At 43.7% G+C, this 14,632-nt stretch overlaps 1 protein-coding gene across 2 annotated transcripts; it reads right to left on the minus strand.

Annotated features, from left to right (window-relative positions):
• Window positions 1-1,047: 1,047 nt before the first annotated feature.
• LRIF1 (ligand dependent nuclear receptor interacting factor 1) lies at window positions 1,048-12,871 on the minus strand. Of its 2 annotated transcripts, none has more exons than XM_054648650.2 (4): window positions 12,718-12,871; window positions 5,382-6,906; window positions 3,764-4,039; window positions 1,048-2,541 (listed from the first exon to the last, which is right to left on the minus strand). In XM_054648650.2, the coding sequence occupies exons 1-4, from the start codon at window positions 12,825-12,827 to the stop codon at window positions 2,074-2,076; spliced, it is 2,379 nt and encodes a 792-aa protein (XP_054504625.2). In that variant the 5' UTR covers window positions 12,828-12,871; the 3' UTR covers window positions 1,048-2,073. The 2 variants fall into 2 exon arrangements, with proteins under 2 accessions (XP_054504625.2, XP_077046681.1); XM_077190566.1 differs by having other exon boundaries at window positions 12,767-12,856.
• Between the last annotated feature and the right edge of the window lie 1,761 nt (window positions 12,872-14,632).

Raw genomic sequence — 14,632 nt, forward strand, 5'->3', positions numbered from 1 at the left:
AAGAAACTGGACAGTATTCCCAGACTGATCAAAGGGTTATTCCATACCACAGGAGGCCATGCTCAGCAAATAAAAGCTTTACGAAAGCAGGAGGATGGAAGGACATTTCTGGTCGCAGTATTTGTCTCCCAAGTAAATACTGTGCACACGGAGACCCCAGAAATGGCTGATCTTCTGCCTGCTGACAGGACGTGGTGACTGAATTCCTGATTTTACTTTTTGTGCAAGCGGCTTTTGCTTGACCTGTTAAACTCCTTTATCTCCACCCACAAGTCCATTCTTCCATTCTCCTACATCCCGCAGGAAGGGAGTGAGTGGAGCAGGTGAGTGTCTGGGGTTGGCCAAAGTCAATTCTGTCCCAAAACACCCATTCCATACATAGTGAGCCCATGGATACCACACTACCATCCTGACTTGCTTGTTCCACCACACTTCCCTCCTATCAAGTAATCTCAATCACTGCAGAGTTTATTTACATTATTCACCTTCCTTCTTCACCCACCACTGTGCATCTAGGCCATCACCTCGGCCTAGCTTAAGATCTCCCCATTCCTGGAAGTATCCAAGGCCAGGCTGGATGAGGCTTGGAGCAACCTGGGATAGTGGAACGTGTTCCTGCCCATGGCAGGGGGTAGACTGAGATGAGCTTTAAGAACCCTTACACATCAAACCCTTCTCTGATTCTGTGATTCTTCAGAGCAGGAACTTCATTTTTCTTCGCTTCTAAAAACCTCTCCTGCCTCTCCAATCCATTGGAATTTTTCCCACTGTGAAAACTTAAATAAATAAGGAATACAGGACTAAGCTCTCCAAGAAACATCCATCCTCCACCAAAACCCTATAGATAAACTGGGCATCCATGGGATAATAAATGAAAACCCTGCAGATGAGAATTTGATTAAAATGAAACAAAATAAGAATAAAAACAAAAGTAAGGACAGTAAAAAAAGAAGCCTTCCATGAACACAAATCTGCAGCAGAACTTTGCCAGGATTGGTGATGTTTAACATAAATACAAACAGACAGGAACAAAGCAATAATAAACTCTGCTGGTAAAAAAAGTTATTATTTGGTGAAAGGGAAACTGAAAAACTGCAGAAGGAACCTGCAATGATCAGACATGGACAATAGAGGACAAGGAAAGGTGTCCCTACATGTACAACAGAGCACGGTGGGGAAATACACACAAAGTTCTCCAAAAATTAGGATGTAAAGACAGTCTGAGGGCACATCCCCTCCTACAAGGCAAACTAAGGTACCACAACTGAAGGTGGCAAGAGACATGTTCAAACAACAACAAATTAAAAAACACTCATTGAGGATTGTTAAAGATACCACCCAGGGATAAAGAAGTCTTTTAGCTTCAAGAAATTATTTTTAACAGAATTCTGCTTAAAAAAAAATACATCCCACTCTTCCAAAACAACCCCACAACCAAATTTCCACATTGCACAGCTGGCCATGGCCTTATAAAGGCTCACAATAATGACAGAGAGAATCGTGAATCCAAACAACTGTCACAGGGTTCCTCCTGCCTCTGTCTTCACATCTGCAAGAGGTTTTGTATAAATATCTGCACTGTTACTGTCTAAAGTCCAATTCCCAGATAATTTAAATAGCATTTATTAACCACTGACTGTTGACCTCTTCTGAAAATTAACAGTTCTCAGGAGTTATCAAAGTTCTCATGCACATAAGAAAAACAAACAAAAAAGTATCTACAACTAGGGTTTGCAATTTTCATTGGGGTTCTAAAAGCCAGGCCATGGAATTCAAAAGGGGAAAGTTTATTTGCTGAGGCTAATACAGAACCCCCTCTATTCAAAATATGGGGAATATGCTGGTAAAAATGCCCTTTGTCTGTGCTCTTGGATCATGTCCTAGAAGTAGAATTTGATGGTCAACTCTCTTATTTCTGTCATTTAACAAAAACCTACAGTTCTCTAAATACACACATACTTAAAATTCATCTAGTTCTTCCATCTACCAGAAAATATTCATTTAAGCAAGGGATTTCCTCTTGAAGTCACTGAAGAGGTGATGCATGAGGTTGGGATCCCCAGGGCAGGGGTCTCAGCTCTGCTGCCTTTCCCGGCGCATTTCCTCCAGCGCCGCGTTCTGCTGCCGCAGGGTCTGCTTCAGTCGCTTGATTCTTTCTTCCCGTATCGTCTCCTCCAGGTCTGGGGGAGCCATAGGGAAAGCATCATCTCGGAAAGAACCTTCCAGAATGGAAGTATCCTCTTCAGAAGTCACTAAAACTGAAATCCCTGGGTGGGTAGTGTCACTGTACCGGAGGAACGTGTCCTGCTCCAAGTCCCTCTCTTGGGACACTCCGACGAAGCCAGTGGGAACACTTGGCTGTGCTGGGGCTGGTGCAGGTGAAACACTCCTGTTACGTGCACTGGAACTTGAGCTGGTGATTTCTAAACTGGGACTTGTGGCTGATTTGATTGAAGTTCTCCTCCTCTTGCCACTGTCTGACAAAGGTGAGGATTTTATTTTCCTTTTCCTATTCAAATCGTCTTCCAGATCAACAATTATCTGCAGTTAGAAACAGACAAAATGCACTTCTGTTAAAGTTGGTATCAGTTACATTGTAACACCAAGTTCTCTTAAGCACAAATTATAAGTTATTTGTTGCAAGCTTTTTAAAATTACTGCCTGGAAGAAGTTTCTTTCAGCAAAGGAACAAACATATTTTTGTGTTTGATGTTTTTCTAGCAAAGATTCCCAGTTAACAATTCCAGACACTGAATTCCTTCTTTAGTCAATGCTGCATGTCTGCCTTTCCTGGCCTCATCCATCATCTCCTGTGGCTGTTTAAGTTAACAGTACTGCAAGACAAAAACTTTCTAATTTGATGGGAAAGTTCAGTGTAGAAAAATTCTTCATGTCTACATTTCCAAAACCTCAATCTGAGGAGTGATGTCCATTATCAGACTAAATTCCTCATAGATGCTTTATTATTTGAATCATGGAATCACATCCTGGTTTGAGTGGGAAGAGACCTTAAATCCCATTCCATTCCACCCCTTGCCATGGGCAAGGACACCTTCCATGAGACCAGGCTGCTCCAAGCTCCATCCAACCTGGTCTTGCACACTTCTAAGGGATGGGTTAATGCTAATGTTAAGAGCAGCCATGGATCTGCTCGATTATTAGCACAAAATTAGTAAACCTGAGAAAGTCTTTGAGTTGAGTAGAATCACACAGAAGAAAATGTAGCTGAACAGAAATACTTAGATAGATAAAATCCTTTCCATGCATTAACATGGAAGTTCTTCCATCCAGAAGTACCCAAACAATGATGAAGTTTGTAATAACATTTGTAATTCTAAAGATTGGACAGATCCACAAGTAAATTTCTTTTCATTTCAAGTAAACCCATTCCTCTGCCTGTACCCACTGCACTGCTAGACAAACATAACCATCTGCAGAGGCATAAATATAAATCAGGATCCTGAGGTCAGGTCCCTATTCCAACAAGGACCATTAACATAGTAGTAGAGACAGTCTTCTCAAAAGCATTTGTTGCTCAAGTTTCCTCCAGCAGAACCCAAAATTGAGAATAAAAATTCCTAGAGGGTGCTTGAGTCATACAGAAATCTCAAACAAATTCTAGGAACAATTCCCATAAAGATCCCAACAACTCCTGACTCTCCTGGTGATTCCAGAGGTGGGAGGTTCCAAACACCCCCATCTCTGTACTGACTAAACATACACTGTTTTCTGAGTGTGTTTAGCACTGAAAAATCTCAGGTACCTTTTCTTTAACACATTCCTGATGATGACTCATTACTTCCACATCCAATGAGGATGAACTGCAAGACTCATTTTTCCTTTCCAAGCTGTCACTGGAACAAACCCCTTCTTCTGGATTCTCACAGAAGGCCCTTAATGGGACTCTTGTAAGGTAAACTCTCTCTTCCTTATAGAGACCAAATTTTTTCCTTAATTCCAAATATTGTCTCCAGTGTGAGTGCTCTTGGTGATTGATTTGAATAACCTTTCCCGGTGAATCCATCTTTACACATTGCATCTGAAATACAGAAATGGTGAGAGAGCCATCAATCACTCTCTCACTATGTATCTATAAATAGATAACATTTAATAATATACAAAAAGTAAATACTAGAAAGACAGGTGAACATTTCTTTTCTCTGCCATTCTCCAAGAGCTACATTTAACACAGGTAACATTTGACACAGATAAACTGATTTTGATAAATTATATGCAAATTATTATAGGTCTAACACTCGTTATTTAACACCTTAAGTACACTGGAACATCCCAAAAGTGTCCAGGCCAACCAAAACCCACAGAAATAAAAGAAACAACAAGAGAATCACTTGTTCTACCCTTTCAAAGTACCAAAGAAAGAGGAGGGAAGAGCAAGTAGTGTCTTTATTCTGCAATCCAGGGCTTTGCAAATTTAGGGACAAGAACACCAAATTTGCTGAGCTATTTTTCACCAAGGTTAAAGCAAATGCTGAGACTCAGCATCACACAGCACTGAAGAAAATAAATGGTATTTCAACCATTTTTCAGTTGACAAACAATCAAAAAACTACTTATTACAGTCTGTTGCAACAATTAAATGTCTACAATTTGCAAAAATACACTCAGCTGACACTTCTGTTCTTCCTGGACAACATAAACAAATTTCGTATTTTTTTTCTTTGGAGACAAATTCATTCTGGCTCTGGAGCTACTAAAAACATGATCCCCGATCCTGTGTGGGGAGTTTGAATGGAGGCTTACAACTTTTAACATATTTCCAACATTATGACCTTAAAAGAATATGTCAATTCAGCCATTAAGGATGTCAAGAGTTCCTTCTACCTGGCATGGACCCAGGAGCGAAGGAGGTGGACCGTCCCCACCAGGGCAGGGGAGGAAGGAAACACAGCTCCTGCCCATGGCTGTCAGAGCCTGGAGCCTGGAGCTGACAGTGCCACACCAGAGCTGTCTCTGGAGGACAAACCCTGCTCTTCCAACTTATTTTCCTCTTGTGAAGCCACAAACTTGTCCTTCTCTACCCTACATGACCCCTACAGCCCTAAGGTTGTGCTGTAAGCATGTGGCATCAACATCTAAGAGCTCAAACCATGAACGGCCTCCCTGGAGTCCAGTTATTGCTGACCATTTATCTTGGGAGGAAATCAAAAGCCATCTTTCCTCTGCCCCTTTCTTTTCTATGCATTTCTCACTCGCACAATGCAAAATTATTGGGAAAAAGGCAATTTATTGACTAGAACAAATCTTAGAACAGCATTTCCAGGATACCTGGTTACAAAAACATGTGACCTCATCAAGAGTCATTTTATCCACCTAAAACCAGGACCACAGAACCACTGAGCAGCATGTTTATGATTTATTACCTTTGGCCAGTCTTCACTGACAGCACATTCCTGCTTAGCCTGAGGTAACACAGCCCCTGCTGCTCTTGGGGAATGACTTATGTCTTTGCCATTTTGCCACACACTCTCCTGCATCCCTACTGCTGGAACTGGGATCACTTCACTGCAAGAAATGTTCTTGGTGAAGGGCAAACTCTGTCTCAGGATAACAGTGGGATCCTGCTGATTAGCACTTGGTGTCAGCAGAGCTGCAGATGTGGATTGTAAGTCATTTCTTAAGCTAATTGGTGATGAATTTTTGGAAACTGTACATGGTTTTGGGTCTTTCTGAGACAGCACCACTGCTTTGCTTTTTGACAACACCAGATTCACCACTTTACTGGTTATTTTATTGACTTCAGTAGAATCAATTTGCTCAGGTGTCTCCTTTTTAAGTAAAGCATCAGAAGAGGGAGATGTCTGTTTGTCAGCCTGGGCTGACAGAACATCAGAGCCTCTTTTGGCCAATAAATAGACTTTCCCATTGTACATGACCAGAGCATTATCTTTTAAACGTGTGATTTTGGTTTGGCTTCCACCAGGACCATTAGAACAGAGTGGTAAAATATTTGCAGGGTTAACTTCTACGTTCTTCGTGTCTGACAAAGTTTTCAGGATCTTGGAAGCCACATTACTTGAAGACTTTACAGGGATACGACAAGCTGCTGAAAGCGGGGCAGTTTCTTGCACAATCCATTTCATGGGAGTTTGCTGGCACTGCTGCCCCTCGGATGTGACTGGCTCAAGAGAAGAACCAGATCCCTTCTGGGCAGCTGTCACTATCAGTGTCTTTGAAACTTCCGTGGCAGGTTGAGGGCAAAAGCTCTGCAAGTGCTTGGGCAGGACTTGGGAGGTTTTCACTGTGTTTACGGGGGACACGTAAATCACTGTTGGTGCTTTTGTACTGTCAGCCCCTCCAGACACATTGGTGGCTGCAGCTGCCAGGATTTTTTGCTGTATTGCAGGTGGCAAAAGAGACGCTGGGACAGATTTCACTTCTGCATCAGCTGGAATCTGCAGGTGGTGTCCGGAGGGCAGCATTGGAGACTTAACAGTCACTGGGAGTGGTTTGGTATTCACCACTGTGTAGGTTGGGCTGCTCTGGTGAGAGGAGCTCGTGATGGCCACGTTCTGCAAGGACACTCCATCCATGGGCACACAGCTGCTCTGGGCATTGGCAGCTGCATTTGAAATCAAGCTTTCCTTTTCAGAACCTGCCCTAGCATTTTCCTGCTTGTCTAATGTCCTCGTAAGAATAATCTTTCCAGGATTAGGAGGCTGAAAAATCGGTATCTTAACAGATGAAAGTGCAGCAGTATTGCCAATCTGTGTCTTGAAAGTAAGATGGACTGGGCTAGAAACATTTGCATTAGAATTATTTGGCATGGCTGGAGACTGAACTATTGGCACAAAGCTTCCAGAAGTTTTAGAAATGGGAAGCAATTTCAGAAGGTTTTTTCCATCTGGTCCCGTTGTCTGAATGACTCGGTACATACAGCCTGAAATGCTTAACAAAGAAAAGGGAAAAGAGAGAAAAATGAAAGGCAGTGTAAGTGAATAAGCATAGGTACTTTAATTCATGAGCATCAGTGAACTCTACACCCAGGGCTGAAGCATATTAACTCCTGGAAAATGACTGAGCTAATCTTCAGGAGCTTCCTACTGACCTACCCAGGTTTTCATTTCAGACCACCTCAGACTGTCTGAAAATAGTGTCCAACTTCAACACCCCAGAATAACAAGAAATGGCATCTTTTTCAGATTAAAAATAAGTTAGAAGACCCCAGGAAACACCTCACATTACCTCTGCTTCCCCTCACGGGGCCTTTCATTCTGAAAATGAAACCACTACCTCCCGATTTCCCAGAGAAGCCATATTCTTCCCTTTCCCACCTCCCTGTTACTACTTATATCCTTCCTGAGTGCTATGAACTATGAATTTCAGGAACACTTCAGGAAAATACAGGCAGAGTACTTGCAAGGCAAGATGAAAGCAGAAATTACTTCAGACACAACAAAGGAATTTGGAAGCAGGATGTGTTTATCTTGTGGAACAGGTGGCTCCTGTCCCTCCATTGCACCTGCCTGGCCATTCTTGAGGCAGATACAGACCACAGAGGTGGTTTGTCCTCAAAGAGATGGAAAACCCTCAAATACTACTGGGTTATAAACATTTTTGGGAACAGAAGTCTAAGTCTGGGAAGGAAAAGGCTTCAAAACCAAGGAAGAACACATGGAAACACTAGGGACATCTCAAAGAGAAAACAAAGATTTCTTGCAGGTGAAGGTAAGAACTCACCAAGAGACCAACAGATCTTGTCAAAACACAAGTCAGTTGGGACTGTTCCAAATGCCAAGATTTTCTGAGTCCATGGCAAGACAAAGAACCTTTTCCACTCCGGTGGAGTTTGTCCAAAGCAAGCTCTTCTGCAAAGAGCTCCCGGACTCTGAGCAGAACAATCTACTGCCCAAAGCACTGCAGAGACATGTGTGCGTAAACAGAGCTGCCCTCACTGGAATGAAGAGACCAAATCACTGGAAGTTGTTTCCTGACAGCAGATCCAGAGTGATTAACAGGCAGAGCTGCCAACTCTACCTGGAGTCACCAAGAGCACCAGCTCCATCCCATTGACCTCCTACATCAGTAAATGCCTTGGGAATACAAACATGGGAATGTTCCCAGTCCCATCCCAATGAATCAGTGCTGTGTTCTGCTTTATGTCAGGTAGGTTTGAAATCACCATTTTTTCTGTCTTTTTGGGCTTCTGACTCAGCTTGGAGCAGTGTCTGGGAGAGCTCAGTCCTGCCTCCCACCACTGTGCCTGCTCAGGAGTCAACCAACCTTTGCCTTTTTGCCTTTTCCCATCAAGTGAGAAGTCACAGGAATGCTCTTCACTCCCAAAGCTGGGCAGTTGCTGCTGTGGGTCCCACTCCCCTGGGGACTGACACAAACACCCCACTAATGACTGCCCAACACACAAAGGCATCAGGGACACCGAGCTTTCCTTGCTGTGACCTTGGAATTAACTCCCATACCTAGTATTTTGGTACAATGCCTCATTTCTAGTCACAATGTGTGAAAACTGAGATTTTTACATAAGGTAACAGCGCAGTGGGCAGGAAATTCAGCAGTACTTTTGTTTTTAAGGTACTGAAAATTAAAATATGGGCAATATATCACACAGTTCCTAATGGAAGCTGTCATTTAATGGCTTAGGAGCAAAATGGCATTGGATGCTTTGGAATCAGAAATGAGACTTGAGATGGACTAGCACTGACAGGCAACAATCTGACAGAAAACAGTTTTACTTAAATGAAGAGGAAGTAGAAATATTTGTGTGTTTGAACATAATTAAAGCAGAGAAAAAAGACTTTTGAAGAACTTTAAACCTTCTAGCACTACTGACAATGCAAATGAAGAACAGCAGCAGCTCCTAGACAACACTTTTTCTGTTCTGTGCTTTGAATCTCTCAACACTTCTTCCATAACTTCATGATCTACAAACTCAACTGTGCTTCTACATATAAGAAGTAAAGGCAAATTCAGAAGGATTTTTTCAGCAAGTCACACAAATGTGGAAGTGCTGAACAGAGAAACAGGCACTTACCTGCGCCCTCAACTAACTAGGGCTGCAAACTGGCACCAAGAAGAAACCTCCAAAGAGGCTTGTTCCTCCACCTGTCAAAGCAAGGGGACATTTCTAACTTTTGGGCAAGAGGAGGGGGAACAGACCAGAGGGAGAGGAAGCAAGAAAAACAGGGAGAGATGAGCTGATGATATATTTGCATCAATACGTTCCTCTGCCAGTTTGCAGTGCTCACCTCATTCCACCTGGAATCACCACTCACCTCGAGCTCAACGGACTTAAAAACTGGTTTTGACTTGCTACAAACAGGAACTTTAAAAGTAGGCTGGGGGGAAAAGCACCAGTAAAAAAATCTCATTTGCCTGAATTTCAGATCATTCTACTTTTAATGGTTACAGAACACAACTGTAGCTTTTTATCTCCATGAAGAAGAGCAAGACACCCAAAAATCATAATTGTCTGGGAAATAGCATTCTTTAACTTGAAACAAATATCAGGTATTTACATGTTTGGAGAATGACAAAAAGCTCAAGGATAGGCAGGAGAGAATGAAAAGTCCAACAAGATACCGAGAAGTGGAATTCACACATATTTACTCCAACAACAGAGGAAAGAATCACGGCAAATCTTTTAAGCTCTCTTAAGTTGAAAAGGCTTCTTTGCAACAATTTCACATCATAAAACTTTTCCTAGGTGATACAAAAAAACAACCACGAGGAAGTTTCATGTTACCAGAATAAAATAAAGCGCTGTGCATTGTCCCCATACATTTATGAGTGGTGAAGAGAAGAGTTAGAAATTGTTTTGCTTCAGTCTTCAAGGTTACTGCTTCCTAGAATTAATGAATCTTTAAAAATGTCTTAAGCAGAATGGAAAAAACTCCCTCAGTATTCCCTTTTTAGGGTGTTAGATTAATTTGGTTAAAGAACAGGTTAATTTCTTTTCCTAACCAAAAAGAGAGAAAAAAAAAAAAAGAAATCTGTATCATGCCAGGTTGTCCATGGGGATTTCTCCCATAGTTACTGAAGTAGAGTTTTCTTTCTCCTCTTCATCCTCCTTCACTTCCAGCCCGTAAGAATAAACCTCCTCAAGTCTCATACACCAACACTCAAAAATAATTGTGCTGTTATGATACTTTAGAAAGGCCTAAGGCAGATCCATAAACAAACCTTGAGGGAAATAAGCTCATGGAAGACCAAAAAATGGTGGACTGGAAGAAATCTTATTTAACATCACCAAAGAAATTATCAAATTCAATAAAAACAATAGAATAAAATTCTGTGACATTCACAGAGGGATCTGTCAACCAGATTACTTTTTTTTGACCGAAAAAGGAGATTTCTTTTGGTGAACAGTCTGTGTGTGGCAACACTGACACCTCCCTATGGATGTGGCATTAAGGATGGCAGGAAAGCCGAGAGAACAGAAAGACACTGGGAGATTTATTTCTTTACTTATTTCAAAACAGAAAAATTAAAAAAAAAAAATCTACATTTCCTTCAGTTCACCAGAATTCCTGTTTTCTTGACCAGACACACCAGTTTTACTGTCCAAACTTCTCTTTCTGTTCATTACTCTAAGTAAGCAGCACAACACACAAAATACTGAGTATTCAAACATTCATCTTCTGTCCTTTATGCTTCCATTAAAAAAAACACCCACGGATTATTTTCAAGAAATAGGAATATTTATTTCTGCCAAATAAATTCATTCACCAAATCCAGTGCAAACACCAGCACATGATTCCCACATAAATCCTGACAGTGCCACTAAAAAATGCATCAGCAGAGACCAGAGACTGGCTCAATTTTCCTGCAAAGTCATCAGAAGGAACAATGAGCTACTTTTCCATCTGCCTTCACTCCCAACTGTTCCTTTAGGCACAACTTTCATCTACAAATGTGAATAAATAACCAGGGACTATGGGCCACTCCAGAGAACCAAAAGAATTAATTTTAATGGGTTCAGTTGGATCCAGGAAGTGGTAAAGTAACTATTTATTGTCAATTGGAAATGTGCACCCAGGGATAAAGTAAAATTAATTGATTGTAGTTGATACATATTTATTTTATACAGCTGCATTCATTCCATGGATTATTTAAAAATTGTAATAAAATAATAATAGTAATGATAATAATAAATACATAGTAACATATAATCTAGATAATATACAATAACCATAATTATTATCATCATCTAAAGGAAATCAAGAAATTGATGTCGAATTTGGAGGAATCCTGACCAGAATTTCAGTTTAAGCTATCTCATGATCTGAGGTTTTATCCTAAACCAGAAGCTTTCCATAATGGCAGAGAAAACACTTTCTGTTTGACAGCAATTGCTTCTGGGAACTCTTTTCATCCACTGTGTAATATTCCCTGGAGTAGAGACAATTGTGGATGTGCAAACTGCCAGGAAACAGCCCCTGAGCTCTACTATCAACCACAGCTCTCCTGATCCATGACCGAATCCTGCTCCGCCACAAAAGCTCGGGAGGAATCTGTGACCATCACAAACACCCAACGTGGATCCCACGGCAGCCCCGGGATTCAGTAACCACCCAGAACTCATCCCAGAACACACAAAGCACCCTGAGAACCCTGAGAGGCAAGGGAAGGTAGCAGAGCCAAAGCACGGCTGGGCCAGCTGAGCTCTGCAGCAGGAACGGAGGCACAGAGAGCTGGGCAGCCCGAGACTCCCTGGGCACAACTCCAGCCAGGACAGCCCAGCACAGGCACCTCCTCGGGGTTTGACCACAATGAGGGATCAGTGAAACTGACACAGAGAGCCCAGGCAAGAGAACGGGGCTAGGAAAGGGCTGCAGCACCAGGAACGGCTAAAGGAGCTGGGAAAGGGGCTCAGCCTGGAGAAAAGGAGGCACAGGGGGGACCTCCTGGCTCTGCACAACTCCTGACAGGAGGGGACAGCCGTGTGATGTTGGGCTGTGCTCCCTGGGAGCAGGGACAGGAGGAGAGGGAACAGCCTCAAGTTGTGCCAGGGGAGGTTCAGGTTGGATACTGGAGAAAATTTCTTCAAAGAAAGGGTGGCCAAGCATCATAAAAGGCTTCTCAAGGCAGAGGTGGAGTCACCATCCGTGGAAGTGTTTAAAAAAATGAGTGGATGAGGCACTTGGGGATATGGGTTTGTGGTGAATGCGGCAGTGCTGGGGGAATGGTTGGCCTCACTGATCTTTAAGAGCTTTTCCAACGGAAATAATTCCGTGACTGTGAAACGTTCAATTCCTCTCCCATCCCCACTCCTTTTCCCGGCTACCTCCAGCACACCCCACCCTCACCGCGATGTGGCAGCAGTGACAACGAATACCAAGAGCCCCCGAGAGCAAAACACAACCAAAACTCAACCAAAACTCAACCAAAATACATCCAAAACACAACCAAAACTCAACCAAAACTCAAGTGGCGTCAAGCCGGAGACGACACCGCACGCGGGAGGAGCTGGAACTGCCCCCGGCCGCTCCGCTCCGCCAGGAACGGGAACGGGAAAAAGAAAGGAGAAGGGAAGGGAAGAGGGAAAAGGACAAGAAAAGGACGGGGTAGACCGGGATAAGAAAGAGACGGGAAAAGAAGGATAATAAAGGAATGGAAGAGAAAGGAACGAACAGGACGACGCGCTCCCCGCCGCCTCCCGCCAGTCCCGCCGGGGCCGCCGCCGCCCCCGCCCTCCCGTCTCCGCCCACGGGTCCCGGCGGGCGGGGAGCGGCGGGACCGTACCTGGCGGGGCGTCCCTGCGAGGCGGAGCCCCGGGCCCGCCCGTACTCACAACTGCGGCCGCCGCCCCGGGCTCCGCGACATGGCGAGGCGGCCCCGCCGCGGCTCCGCATGCGCGTCACTTCCGCCCGCCCCGCCCCTGCCGCCGCCGCTTCCGGGACGCCGCTTCCGGGAAGTGGCGCCGCCCGGCGGCCGCGAGCGGCAGCGCGGGGATGGAGCTTCCGGTGCGGGCGGAAACGGGCGGGGCGGGGCCGGCTCGGAGGGCGGAGCCACGGGGTGGCCACGGGACGGCGCCACTGAGCGCGGGCGGGCGGCTACAGGGCAATTTGCATATGCAAATATGTGCTATAATGTATGCAACAGCAGGTGTCTGTCAGAGAGAGTGGAGTGAATACATGCACACGTGAGAAGCATTGCATGCTGTCAGTGAGCTCCATATGTAATATATGTTATGTAATATATAACATGAATAACATGAATAATAGCTCATCTAATATTATCATGATATAATTGTATAATTATAACTAATTATGGTAAAATAATAAATTGAAATTAAAGTCATAAATAATGACATTTATAATCAAATGGAATGAAAATTTATCATTATTCTCTTACATTTTATATAATCTGTACTATTTACTCAAAGTAAATATATTAGGATATTAAATATATTACGTCCTATCATTTTATATCATATAGTATGACATTATATTATATTATATTATATATCATATCATATATTACATTACATTATATTACACTATATTATATTTTATTATATTTATGATATTTTATTATATTATTATAGTGGTGAAACTTATCAGGTTGACAAGGTGAGGATTGGTCACAGTTGGACTCGATGATCCTGGAGGGCTTTTCCAACCTCAGCAATTCCATGACTTGCAGTGTCAGACTCTATTCCATGGAAGGGATGAGTTTCAGAATCACCTGGTAAAATTTTGCTTTCCCCAACCATCAATTGCCCAAGTGACACAAAATTCTGGGGACACATTTGGCTGCTCTCTGAACAGCTTTGGCAGCTGTGCCCTCCATCGGTGTCACCAGGCTCATTCTCCTTCCTCGGCAGGGATGGTAAACCAGGACCATGCCAGCCCACATCCCAACTTCCCAGAGCTCCAGCTCCTTCCCCAGCCTCGAGCCAACACACTGACAGTCACTGATGGGGCCAGACATGGCGCTCCATGGCACATTATCCATGAAGACAGGCCAGGATGGATGGCCCTGGAGCACCCTGGGATAGTGGAAGGCGTCTCTGCCCATGGCAGGGAGTGGGACAGGATGAGCTTTAAAGTCCCTCCTAAGCCAAACCAGTCTGGGGTTCTGGGATTCTGAGATGTTACAAAACTGCTTGAGAGATTCTTGTCACTAATTTTCATGTTGCTCCTTGGGAACAAACTGAAAGACCCTTTCATATTCTGTCCTCTCTCTTGCCCCATGACCAGGATCACAGAATCCCAGAATCACTTAGGTTGAAAATGATTTCCAAGACCACCAAATCCAACCTGTGACCAGTCACCAGCTGGACAAGACCACTGAGTGCCACAAGCAGTCACTCCTCCAAAAATGTCCAAGGACATTGACTCTACCAACAATGGAGTCCCCATTTCCCTCCTCCATCCCAAGCAAGAGAATGAGTCAAAACTCCCTGGATTTGTGAATGTCCAGACTGTGGTAACAACAGGATGTTGGGGTAATACAGGAGAAGGTGGGTGTGTCGTGAAGAAACCACACCTATCCCATGAAGTACCCACCCTGTAGAAGGAAAAAGGCAAGGAACGATGAGCAGCAGAGGGGATTTTTTATACACTGACCACATCCCCCATTCCCCATCCCCACTGCACTACCCAGGCTAGAGGTAAAGGGAGGAGTTGGGGATGTGAAGCTGAGCCTGGGAAAA

The sequence above is a fragment of the Agelaius phoeniceus genome, chromosome 25 (assembly GCF_051311805.1).
Source record: "Agelaius phoeniceus isolate bAgePho1 chromosome 25, bAgePho1.hap1, whole genome shotgun sequence".
Classification (NCBI taxonomy): Eukaryota; Metazoa; Chordata; class Aves; order Passeriformes; family Icteridae; genus Agelaius; species Agelaius phoeniceus.

Coding starts and splice junctions, on each gene's coding strand:
- LRIF1 (XM_054648650.2), bottom strand. CDS start 12,827: ATGCGGAGCCGCGGCGGGGCCGCCTCGCCATGTCGCGGAGCCCGGGGC. Junction 6,907..12,717: donor TCGCAGGGACGCCCCGCCAG/GTACGGTCCCGC, acceptor TTCTTTGTTAAG/CATTTCAGGCTGTATGTACC. Junction 2,542..3,763: donor AGGAATGTGTTAAAGAAAAG/GTACCTGAGATT, acceptor TTCTAACTGCAG/ATAATTGTTGATCTGGAAGA.